This window comes from Heliangelus exortis, chromosome 3 (genome assembly GCF_036169615.1).
Source record: "Heliangelus exortis chromosome 3, bHelExo1.hap1, whole genome shotgun sequence".
Classification (NCBI taxonomy): domain Eukaryota; kingdom Metazoa; phylum Chordata; class Aves; order Apodiformes; family Trochilidae; genus Heliangelus; species Heliangelus exortis.
This window is the reverse complement of record NC_092424.1, coordinates 23,513,073-23,525,543: the sequence shown is the minus strand read 5'-3', so window position 1 is coordinate 23,525,543 and position 12,471 is coordinate 23,513,073. Positions and strand designations below refer to the sequence as shown.

The 12,471-nt window shown below is 38.3% G+C and overlaps 1 protein-coding gene across 2 annotated transcripts in view; it reads right to left on the bottom strand.

The window, feature by feature from the left end:
- The window catches only part of KCNK2 (potassium two pore domain channel subfamily K member 2), a 124,312-nt gene that overhangs the window by 53,653 nt on the left and 58,188 nt on the right, over positions 1–12,471 (bottom strand). For both annotated transcript variants that reach the window (XM_071739633.1, XM_071739634.1), the window contains one exon: positions 7,681–7,798. In XM_071739633.1, the coding sequence (XP_071595734.1) occupies positions 7,681–7,798 (118 nt within the window). The remainder of the gene's footprint in view (positions 1–7,680; positions 7,799–12,471) is intronic.

Genomic DNA, 12,471 nt, shown 5'->3' with positions numbered 1-12,471 from the left:
CTTCCTGCTGAGCAAATGAAGGGGAAAATTGAAGGCAAGGTGGTAATACACTCTCTACTCACTGTTCCTTGGAGAAATAATTACAGAGGAAATCTTGTTTAGCTGCTACTGTCCTGGGGGAAAGTTCAGATGAAATATTTGGAGAATTTCATTACCAAATCCTAACAGGTCTCTCCAGAGCATGAGCGAACCACTATTTGTCAACTGCTGATAACTGGGTCAAATTCAGACAAAAGGAGCAGAGGAGATAAATTAGAATGGAACAAGTAGAGATTAAAAAGCTATTTTAGCTCTAACATCTTCCATTTAAAACAGCATCATGGGGTTGGGAAGGTAAGCACTACAGTAACCCAGAGGAAAGACTGAATTCTGAAGAGATCTCAGGGGGATATTTTAAAACTAAGTAAAGCATTTGACACCGTCTCTCACAGCATCCTTGTAGATAAGTTGATCAAGTATGGGTTTGGTGATCAGGTAGTGAGGTGGATCAGGAACTGGTTGAAAGGAAGGAGTCAGAGAGTTGTAGTCAATGGGGCAGAATCTGGTTGGAGGTGCGTGACTAGTGGAGTCCCTCAGGGGTCGGTACTGGGACCGGTGTTGTTCAATATATTCATCAACGACTTGGATGAGGGTATAGAATGTACCCTCAGCAAGTTTGCTGATGACACTAAGCTGGGAGGAGTGGCTGACACACCAGAAGGCTGTGCTGCCATTCAGAGAGACTTAGACAGGCTGGAGAGTTGGGCAGGGAGAAACATGATGAAATTCAACAAGGGGAAGTGTAGAGTTTTGCATTTGGGGAAGAACAACACGATGTCCCAGTATAGGTTGGGGGCTGACCTGCTGGAGAGCAGTGTAGGTGAAAGAGACCTGGGGGTCCTGATAGACAAGAAGATGACCATGAGCCAGCAATGTGCCCTTGTGGCCAAGAAGGCCAATGGCATCCTGGGGTGCATTAGAAAGGGTGTGGTTAGTAGGTCAAGAGAGGTTCTCCTCCCCCTCTATTCTGCATTGGTGAGGCCACACCTGGAGTATTGTGTCCAGTTCTGGACCCCTCAGTTCAAGAAGGACAGGGAAGTGCTTGAAAGAGTCCAGCGCAGAGCTACTAAGATGATTAAGGGAGTGGAGCATCTCCCTTATGAGGAAAGGCTGAGGGAGCTGGGTCTCTTTAGTTTGGAGAAAAGGAGACTGAGGGGTGACCTCATCAATGTTTTCAAATATGTAAGGGGTGAGTGTCAGGGAGATGGAGTTAGGCTTTTCTCAATGGTGACCAGTGATAGGACAAGGGGTAATGGGTGTAAATTGGAGCATAGGAGGTTCAAGTTGAATATCAGAAAAAATTTTTTTACTGTAAGAGTGACAGAGCCCTGGAACAGGCTGCCCAGGGGGGTTGTGGAGTCTCCTTCACTGGAGACATTCAAAACCCGCCTGGACACGTTCCTAGGCGATGTACTCTAGGGGGCCCTGCTCTGGCAGGGGGGGTTGGACTAGATGATCTTTCGAGGTCCCTTCCAAACCCTATGATTCTATGATTCTATGATTCTATGATTCTTTCTGTTGACATTTTCTCAGATGAGAGATACATATTTAATACACTTGGAGAGTCAATATGAAACCATGATAAGACAGCAGAAGTTTTCAGTGGGGTCCCCTGCAGAGTAAGAGCTAGGAGCAGTGCCACCTCATTCCCCAGGGACCTCTTTAGCCTGTCTCTCACTACGTCATTTTCACACATCATAAATCTTAATCCACTTTTTTCTGCATTACTCTGCAGCCAGTCTTATCAGCTTCTTATACTCTGCTTTGCCACACACATACTCCTCCTAGAAGCTGTATGAAACCTAGACACATGAATACCAGTGGAGATCCTTAAGGAAACTTTACCTGTTGCTTTGCAAAGGAAACCAAAGATTATTTCAAGTTGAGGGGCCTTGAAAGAAACAGGTTCTCAGAAGCCATATATTCCAGTATCCACCATGTAGTTGAGTTCATTTAGGGTCACAGTCCCAAATGCAGATTTGAAGACAGATGTGATGGAGAGAATTACATACCAGAATATTGTTCATGCAAAGCTATTTTCTTTGCTTTTAGCAGCTTTTCACCACCTCAATCGCCTCAGCATCTGCCCTGCACTTTCTTTTGATTGCTTCTTCTGTCTGCAGAATACAGAAGAATTCTGTAGAATTCCCTTTCGAATACACAAACAGAAATCCCAGCATTTATATTCTGATAAGCAAAATTGGAGTAATCTTTTCAAATGAAATTCTTATGCTCATTCTTGATAGGTCTGTTTCTTCTTTGGTTGCACGAACAAACAGAAAAAGCAAGCAAACCATTCTAACATAAGTCTTTGATGCTTCTTTTCTAACTAAAGGAATAAATTTTTCATCATAATTTGAAATTTGTTTCTTTATGATTATCTGAAATAATAGGTAATACATTTTATTACCAACAATATTTGTCTTTTTAAAACATCAATCATATTATGTATATTTTAGTTATCAATGCATTACTCTGTTACTTTGTATTTCAAAAATGCAGCGAAATGATGCCAGAAGGAACAGATTTAGCAGCAGGATTTTATTATTGTTTCAAATCAATAAGCAATCTAATGAGACTTTCTAGATTACCCTGCCTGCATGAGAAAAGCTTGTGTCCAGGCACTGGGAAAATGGCAGAGAAAAGTATTCCTTACAGTGAAATTGTATATGAAGCTACGTAACTAATTGCAGCTCTAAAACTGACAAATACAGTTTAGATTTCTAGTCAAAACTATTAATATATTTTCAGAATGTTAGCTGCATGCTACTTACAGCTGTTCCCTAAAATATAAATATTTACAATTAATTTATTTTTAAAAAAACTATTCAAATTCCTTTGTACTATTTTATAATGGTTGCTAGGCTTTTGGACAAGAAATATAACTGTACTACCATAGCTAACTGCATGGAGCTAAGTTAGAGACTTCAGCCATGAGCACCTTTCTCAAGAGGTTCAGTTTCCAGTACATATGAGAAGTCTGGGTTAGAAAAATAAAGGGCTGGTTGAAAAAAAAAACAAAAAAACAAAAAAACAAAAAAACAAACAAAAAAAAAATTCTTCCTTTTTTTATTTATGGACACAGTTACTAGAAGCTGTTGTACATCAACATGGCTGCAAAGCAGCATAGAATCATAGAATTGGCTGGGCTGGAAGGGACCTCAGAGATCATCAAGTCCAACCCTTGATCCACTCCTGCTGCAGTTACCAGACCATGGCACTGAGTGCCACATCCAGTCTCTTTTTAGATATCTCCAGGGATGGGGAATCCACTACTTCCTGTGGCAGCCCATTCCAATGTCTGGTCACCCTCTCAGTAAAGAAATTCTTTCTAATGTCCAACCTAAACCTCCCCTGGCACAACTTGAGACCGTGCCCTCTTCTCTTGCTGAGGGCTGCCTGGGAAAAGAGCCCAACCCCCCCTGGCTCCAACCTCCTTTCAGGGAGTTGTAGAGAGTGATGAGGTCTCCTCTGAGCCTCCTCTTCTCCAGGCTGAACAGCCCCAGTTCCCTCAGCCTCTCCTCACAGGATCTGTGCTCAAGTCCCTTCACCAGCCTGGTTGCCCCCTGTGTAGACCTTGTTTGAATCGATGTGCTCTGGCAAACCACAGTGAGCAGTGAGGTTGCGGCACTCCCAACACCCTCACAACTCCTGTCCAAGATACTCAGCTTCACAGAGTCTGAGTAAGTGCCCTTTCCACTTTATGTCTCCTCGCAGTCCTTGAAAGCATCAATAGTAATGCTATTTTAGATGAAGATCCATAGGATCCTAGTAGAAGCTTTCATGATACAGTTTCTGATACTACAGTTGACACTATTTGATTTTTTTTGTGCTGAAACAGCAGTCAGTAGGGAAAACAACTGCAAAGCTAAGGCCTTGGCACATCTACTTTTTTGTCATTTTTCCAGATACACGGCTCAAGCTTACAGTAAGAGAGGTCTCCCTTCCTACCCTGATGCCAATATAAAAATTTCTAGGGTCCTAAAACATAAGTAGTTTGGGGGGAACCAAGGATCTGTGCAGGTTGTGTCTGTATGCTCATTTCTGGTTAAGCTACCTGTTGAAGGAAATGACCCAGAGAATAAAGAAACATGTGAAAGCACCAACAGTGAGATCTCAGAATAAAAAAAAAAAGTGACAAAAAGATTATTTCCCCTATTTCTTAACACTATCTCCACCTTTATAATTGAGTTAGGCTTTTTTTCTTGCTTTTCTTCTCAGCTCTCTTCTTCCTCTTCTTTGGACATGTGGTCTTAGAACAGGACTGACTGGATAATGACATTTTCAAGTAGAAAAACAGAGTATCTTTTGTGCCTTGCAGCATGCACAGTACCCCAAGGAACAATGCAACAATATTTTTCATAGAAAATTTTTGCATTCCCATTTTCCCCTGCTACCCTTTTCCCTCTTAGGGACTGTGTGAAACAGCTCCATTCACAGAGAGTAATCATGTAGTTTCTCATTTCTTTGTTGAGATGAAGAGTGTTTGTTCTAGAAAAACACCTTCAAACAACACCCAAGCAAGCCAAACCTATAACCCGTGAAGTCCCTTCCTAAAACAGATTTTATGCTATTGCACAGTAGTAAATTCAAGGCCAAAATCAACCCACTTGGAAATGGAGGGAAAAAAAAAAAAAAAAAAAAATAGCCACAAAGGATATTTTCTAAATAAAGCCTTGTGAAATTGTTTGACTATGACCTCTCAACTAAATCAACTTCTTAGGAAAGATCTAGTAGCAGTATGAGAGATTATGTATTAACTGAATGTATTAATCTGTTAGCACGCATGGAAATACTGATTGGATAACAGGAAGGATTGTAAAAGGATTTTTAAAAATGTAAAATAAACATTAAGCCATGCTTTAGTTACTGTTACCTCTGTTTTTGTTAACCTTTTGAAGCTCAATAGATTTATATGCCCCCATCACAGAGCCTTTCAGCAGCCTATAGGAGACCCAGAAGAATAGGAAACTACAGATGGTTCTGGACTGCTGCCAATAGTACACAGTCGATATTTTTCACTTAAATGTTCATCACTACTGTGAAACAATAATAACAATAACTGTAAAACAGTAACTTATTGCTTTGGGAAATGCTAAAGCCTTTTTTATTATCCCCTGTGCCCAGGAACAAAATACCTGTGGGAAGAAAGCACTCCTCTCATTAAAGCAAGCTTTGAGAAATACTATCCATAAATAAACTGTTTGTTCTATTTGAGTTTCTCTGATTCTGAGATAGCACCAGAAGTGTGGGCTAAATGTTAAGGTAAAATTATAGTAAGAAGTTATTTGGAAATCTAGAGAATCTGCTGCAACACTGGAAAGCTATAATTTTCTCTAAATTATAGTAATGCTTTTTTCTTCTATTCAAGTACTTCTTAAAGTATAGAGTGTAAAGAACATAATATTTATAAATTTTATTCATATTTATTAAATGATTTTTTAAAATTATTTCTGTAAAGTTGTTTTATAAATTTATGAAGTCCTGTCTTTGTCCACAGAGAATATCTGCAGTGTTTGCCTGAAACCTACCACAGTTCTCCAGAAATACTCATAAACTTCATTGTTAGTCTCTTGAGAAATTAAAATATCAAGTTACATGATAACCATATGCCCCCTAATTGGAAGGAATGCCCTAATTTTCAAAAGGTTACTTGAATATGAAAAGATACCACTCTGAACACAAAAGCACTTGCTGGCAGTTCATGATACAAAAAATAAGAGAAAGCACACCAGATATTCACACCTGTCACCACTTCCCTGGGAAAGTCACGAGTCCAAGGGCTTTTCAGGACAGCTCCACCTGCTGTCACACTGCAAGCCCTGTGAACCATCGGGAAGATTCCTAGAAGTCACCATCCACACTACAGCTTTCATTTAAGGATGCTGTCCTCGAGTCCTGGGAAACCAAGTTCCAAACTGCAACTGTCTGGGAGCTTCCCATCAGGAAGTGTTTCTGACGAAAACCACAGTTACTCCAAAGCCAAAACACACAATGGAAGCTTCTTGAGGTTTTTTCCCCCTAGATTTTCTCAGTTTTCTATCAAAAACCCTGAAAAAAAATACTTATATTTGCCTAGTCTAACCTGATTCTGATGACTCTGCTTTGAACAAATGATCTGAAATATTATTTTCAAATGTATTCTCTATTGGGATATCTTGCCTCTTGGAGAAAGCAGATCTGTGTCAGGGATGCCTTTGCAGATCCTTCTCTCCTCTGTAAGCAGGACTCACTCATGTTTTGGTTGAATCAGGTCAATAAATTAATCAGGAAACATTTTTATTTAGAAAAGCCTTAGTTTTACTTAGAAACAAAAGAGTGAAACAAAATGTTCCATTGCTTTTAAATAATCTCTGAATCATTTAATTCCTTGAAGGCTTTTCATGGTAGCTTTTCTCCTTATTTGGAACTGAAACAAACATTAAACACTTTCTACAGGACCACGGATACTTACAACTGAGTTTTGTGAGAATAACAGAAGACTGATCATAAAGCTATCCGCTAAAGGTTCTTGCTTTTCTTTGTCATAATCTGTTAAAATTATATTTTTCAATACTTTAAAAAAATTATTATTACCCTGTGGATCTACTACTGTATAATAATTAAATTTGCTACTAACCGCAGGGAGGTAAAAATTTCTCTCTGTTTTCACTAAACCTGTGTTTCAGTTATTTTAGATGTAAAAAAATATTACACATACACTATTTATATATATATATATGTATATACATACTCAAACACACAAAAACCCATAGTACTCATGCTCTTCTACATAAAGAACAAAGGCACATACAACATGGCAAAGAGCATCCCCTTCTATTACAGTATGCATGTAACATTTACGTAGAGGTAATTATTGTAACAGTGCTACAATTCCTTACTCCCATAATGTAGGTCTTAATTTTTTCTCATTTGATTTCTTCATCAAATTTCCAGCCACCTTTGTGGATAATTTTCTATCATGTGTGAGCTACATTACATCTTTGAACTGAATAACAGAAAAAAAAAAAGTGAAAGATCAAATGCTGCACCAATTCACACCTGCTCAGAGGGACAGTGGCTCTCAAATGCAGAAAGGATCAATAAAACTCTGGGCTTGTGAGCACAGATAAAATCATCATACAAATTTAGACTTCTCTGAGTGCAACAGAAGTCTCAAAGTAAGTCTTTGAAGGGAAATCTGCCCATCAACACAATTCATAACTGATGACATAAAGCTGAACTGAAGCTTTACCATGTTCTCATCTTTCTCAGTTTAGAGAAAACAACAATACAGAATGGGATTATACAGGCTGGAAATTCCATACATCTCATTCAAGGTTTAATGCATATATGCTTTAAATCATGCCCTATTTAACACTTGTGATTACTCAGTTGACCAAATTCCCCCCGAAAATATTTCCACAACCTCTTGAAGTCACTTTGTAAAAATATACAGCAACATTTTTCTTCTGCAGAAGAATCATTTACTCAACTAGAAATCCTTACAGACAGATATAACTCCTGCCCCTAAAGCTAAAAAAAACCTCTACAATTTAAACCAGAAGATTCAGAAAATTTACCAGCAATAAAAATATGCACACAGTGGAAATCAAGAGTTTCAGCTCATTTACTATGAAAAGATAATAAGCTGTGTCCTACCTATGGTGGTAATAACAGTGCCAGCAAAGAAGAAGGAACTTCCCAAGTCCCAGTGACTGATCTGAGTAGATGTGTTTCCTAAAGGTATGATTCCTGCATTTATTGCTGCCACTACTTGCTGCAAGTTTAAAAAGATTTTTGTCAATATTAATGAAACAATAATATTAATATACATTACACAGTAAATTGGTTAAATCATTTATTTAATCCAAGCAATAAAGCATAAAGGATGAGGGTTGCTCTATTCAAGTTTTTTTCATTCAGGCTACAATTTAATCTTCAGCAGACACCCTAAGCCCTTCAGCATGCAACAGAGCTGTGAAGGTCAGACCATTAAGAATGCAAACCAGTAACAATGCAAATACCAGTAACAGCATCACCTTAGCTAGATGACAAACACAATAATTTTAACTGTTGTGACTGCTTGGTGAAGAAAAATATGCATTAGATAAAGACGTACAATAAAATGTTTCCCAAAATATTTGTCTATTGAGTTAGGTGAGCAAATATACTTTTTAAAACACAGTAGTTAAAAAACATAATCAAATATCAAATATGTATCTATATGCAAGCACATGTCTCAAATATATCATTCATGGAAAATCCAGTTCTAGAAGCTAAAATGAACAAACTTGCCAGTACTTCCATTTTTATAGTCTCAAGAAATAAACATGAAGAAACATGAAACATTTTCCTACTTCAGCAGTGTTACCTACTGTAAATCGGTACCATGAAAAGTACTCCTTCTTAGTTACATTTCCATTGAAGAACTATAAAGTATTTGAGTTTAATAGTACACATCAAGGAAAAGCATTTTAAAACTTGCAATAAATATTTTAAGTTATCACTAAATTGTGCAACTTTAAAACAGGACTTATTTCATAATCATAATCCTTATAATAATTGGTGTTTAATGAAAGAACAACAGAAGATAAAATACTGCAAAGCTAAAATGAATATTTTAACTAACTAACAATTTCTGCTTGGCAAGTTGTCCAACAATGATTATACACATAGTCAGCAATAGGGCAGAGCAGAATGCTTTTTCATGTGGGCAGTCTGTTGCAGGGGAACAGTGTTGTGCAGTAGAAATAATTTTTTTCAAGCCCAAAACACATTGGTAATTTGGAAATGAAAACATTTTTGTTCCTAAATAATGCCCATGGAAGTCAGTTCATCTGTACAGAAAGGACAAAATCCATTGGTTTTTCATGATGGAACCTCAGTTTATGTTCATCTTTTCTAGTTTGCCATTTTCAAAGCTCAGATGCACAAAGTAGCCATTTTAAAGTCCACGGCTGCACCTCTGCAGCCAGAGGGATGTTGTTGCCACACTAAGCCATTTTCAGCATTCAAGGTTATGACCAGAAAGCCAGCTGGGGTATCTTTATGCAGATTTTACACTGCTGTTTCTGCTTTATCTACAATTGTTTAAACTTATTTTAAAAAACAGTGGAAGAGCAGACATAAAAAATGTGGAGTTTTCAGTCCTACTGAGGAAGGAGGAAGGATGGGTGAAAGGGAAGAGTTTAACTTTCCCTTGGGTTGGAGGAATAAATCTTCAACATCACATACTGGCAACAGTAAATACAGCAGGACTGAGACTGGGAGGTGTTTCCATTCCTGTAGGAAGGGACACGTCACGCTAAGCAGCATGTGAACCCCCCCCTCATATTGATTTTATAATTTACACCACAGAGATATACCTTTGACTCATAAATAACCCCAGTGTGCTGCATTATGAAGCCTACAGGACACATTTTGAGTGCTGCTTAATTTCAGTGAAACAAGAACCTTAATCACAAGTCCTTGTACCTCCAGATGGGAACATGCTCTCCAGCAAGGACATCATATGGTGAAGAACTGGATCAATAGAATTTTATGGGATTATGTTTTATTAGAGTTTATTATACTGGATGAATGCATTACCTACCATAGAAACACACTTGTAAGCAGTTTAGCAACACCAAGTTTTATATGGATCCAAATGTAAAATGTTTTCAGAGCTTTGTGTCATCACTCCACATTTTTCAAGCCATGCTACCTCAATGTCTTTTCTATGACAGGTGTACCAGTCTCAGCTGTTTGAAGACCCACCAGTCTAGGCATTTCCTAAATGCACTATACTGTACCTGCAGACTTCCAGAAAAAAAAAATATAACTTAAGGCAAAACTACTCTGTTGGGTCAGACATACAAAACACAACAGATGGCTATATAAGACAATTAGCCACTATTATTATGCCACTGAACTTAGGCAGCTGCTGATCAGGAAATGAACCAGGGCTGGTAGGCAAGAGATGCTTTCTCTTCATATATTCTCCTAGCTTCTAACACTGAGGGACTTTCTGAGTAGGAGGATGAATCTGCATCATAGTGTTCAGATTGATTTGGGTGGATCATTTGAGAATTAATTTATCTAACTGCTTTTGGAATACATTTGTGTTTTGGGAGCTAAGTAATTCTCTGTCAGTAAGTTCTGTGATTTATTTGTGGATCATTAGAAGTATTTCCCTTTTGAAGTTTTTATGTGCTTGAAATTAATTTTATAAGGTCTCATATTATTAGGGACACCTGCATAGCAATTTCTTATAGGTCTCCTTCAAGAAATTAATGACCTTATAGATCCATCAACAGCCTCTTTTTTTTCCATATTAAGGATTCTTTCTTATTAAATAATATATTTACTTATTGAAATAGATCTGCTGAATATTGTATATTTGTTATTGCCACTGATTTTCTTTGCACCTTTACTTATCTATTTTATTGATTGTTTTAAACATAGGCTTAGCCATAAAGGGACAGATGATGCTTTGTTCATCACTTAGTTATTAAGTTACTAGATACACACTATTATGCTTTCTCCTGCCCTGTTTCCATGTTTGGGAGGAGTCAGCCCTAAATACTAAAAAAGTTGCTGCATTACATCTCTCGGGAGTCTTCTATAAGAGTCTTCCTTCCTAGCAAGGATGACAGATAGGGTTTTTGTTTTACTGAAGTCAACACTGCTATCTCATTAAGGGATTGAATGCTGCCTGCAGCTTTTTTGGGAGGGGTAGCTGCATTTTCAGATCATTCAATCAGAGAACATCTTTTCTTCTTAGAAGAAAAGTCAGTGCTCATCAGGAGATCTTCATCTAAGACTATTACCAACCACAATTTTTAAAGAAAATAATACATAACTCCTAACATATGTACATTTCAGGGTAGCATCTTCTTTCTGACTTTCTGTACATCCATTGGCACAGTTACTGGAATATTGGATATTAATATTTCCTTAGCCTGGAATAAAAGCACAGGCTCATAATGCTGGTTTTCACCAACTTCACTAAGGACAGAATCTTGCCCTCAGTGTTCAGGTAACATGCTATTCATTGTTAGTGCTGTTAGATTCAGTTTTCTTTGCCACTTTACTCCTGGTCTTCAGACTTTTTTCTTGACTGTTGTCTTACTACTAAAGCAAACACAACCACTGTTGCGTGAGAGGAATCTCGCTGCGGGCGCAAGCTCGGTTTGTGAACAGTGTCAGTCGAGCTAGTGCTGGTTCGGATTAGTATCAGAGAACTAAGTTCGATCCGCCTGGCTCGGGACCTGCTGGAACCACACCCTCGCACCCGCAGCGAGATTCCTCTCACGCAACATCTGGTGGAGAATGTGAGCATGCGCATTTTGACCAATCCCAGCTGGCACAGGCGGGGCGTGCACCTGCCACCTACAACCACTGCATTTGTCACCAGTTTGGCATTCCCTTCTTTTCTTCCTTTATAACTTCTTTCTGTCATCTGAGCTCTTTCTTTTATCCTAACTTATAAAATAGCAGTGGTAACTTTGTGCATTTAAAATCCTGAAACAGAATCATGAAGGCTTCTGTATGCAATGACTTTAAAAATAATGATTACAGGAAAAGCAACAGGTTTTTCACCATATGCTCTTTTTATAATGTCTTTATAATGGTGAAAATGTGGACTTTTTATGACCATAAAAAGAATAAGATAGAATTTTCAAATATCTAAGAATTTCAGGTACTTAATTCCAATTTTTTAAGTTTTAAGGATTCTTAGGGTACCTCTGTACTGTATCTTAGGACAGTTGTGAGTTGCATCTGACAAGTCCTAACTGGTACTACATGCAAACTACCAGGCTCTTCATCTGTATTTGGGAATCAGCTTCAGAACAGCAACAGAGAAAAGAGGCAGAGATGCTTGAGCCCCAAATGGATAGGCCAGGTATGACTTGCCTTAATTTCCAAAACAGGACCTGAGCTCTCTACACATGTAAGCAGTGCATTCAGGCTGTATCTTTTCTCTTGAAACCAGAACACTGGGAAAGGACAGTGACAATACAAAGTCTCATTTTTATTTAAACTCAGCTTTTCATTTCCTATATAATTTAAAAACACTTCCTGCACAGTTTCGTACTATTGTATCTCTGTGTTCACACAGATCTCTCTGTACAGGCTATGCTGAGCGACCCCTGCAGACCAGAGCACTGAATTTTGTGACTTTTTGACAGCAAAATAAGATGTATAAAACAGCCTTTCAAAAAGCACCATACTTTTGGGAAAACAAAACACAAGGTCTTCTCCTAGGTCAAGGTTTTCAACATTTGGGCCTTTGACCCTGCAAGGAGTCAATGGAGATCATGGAATCATAGAATGGTTTGAGTTGGAAGGGATCTTTAAAGATCATCTAATTCCAACCCCTGCATGGGCACAGACACTTTCCACCAGAGCAGGTTGCTCAAAGCCCCATCCAACCTGGCCCTGAACAATTCCAGGGACAGAGCATCCACA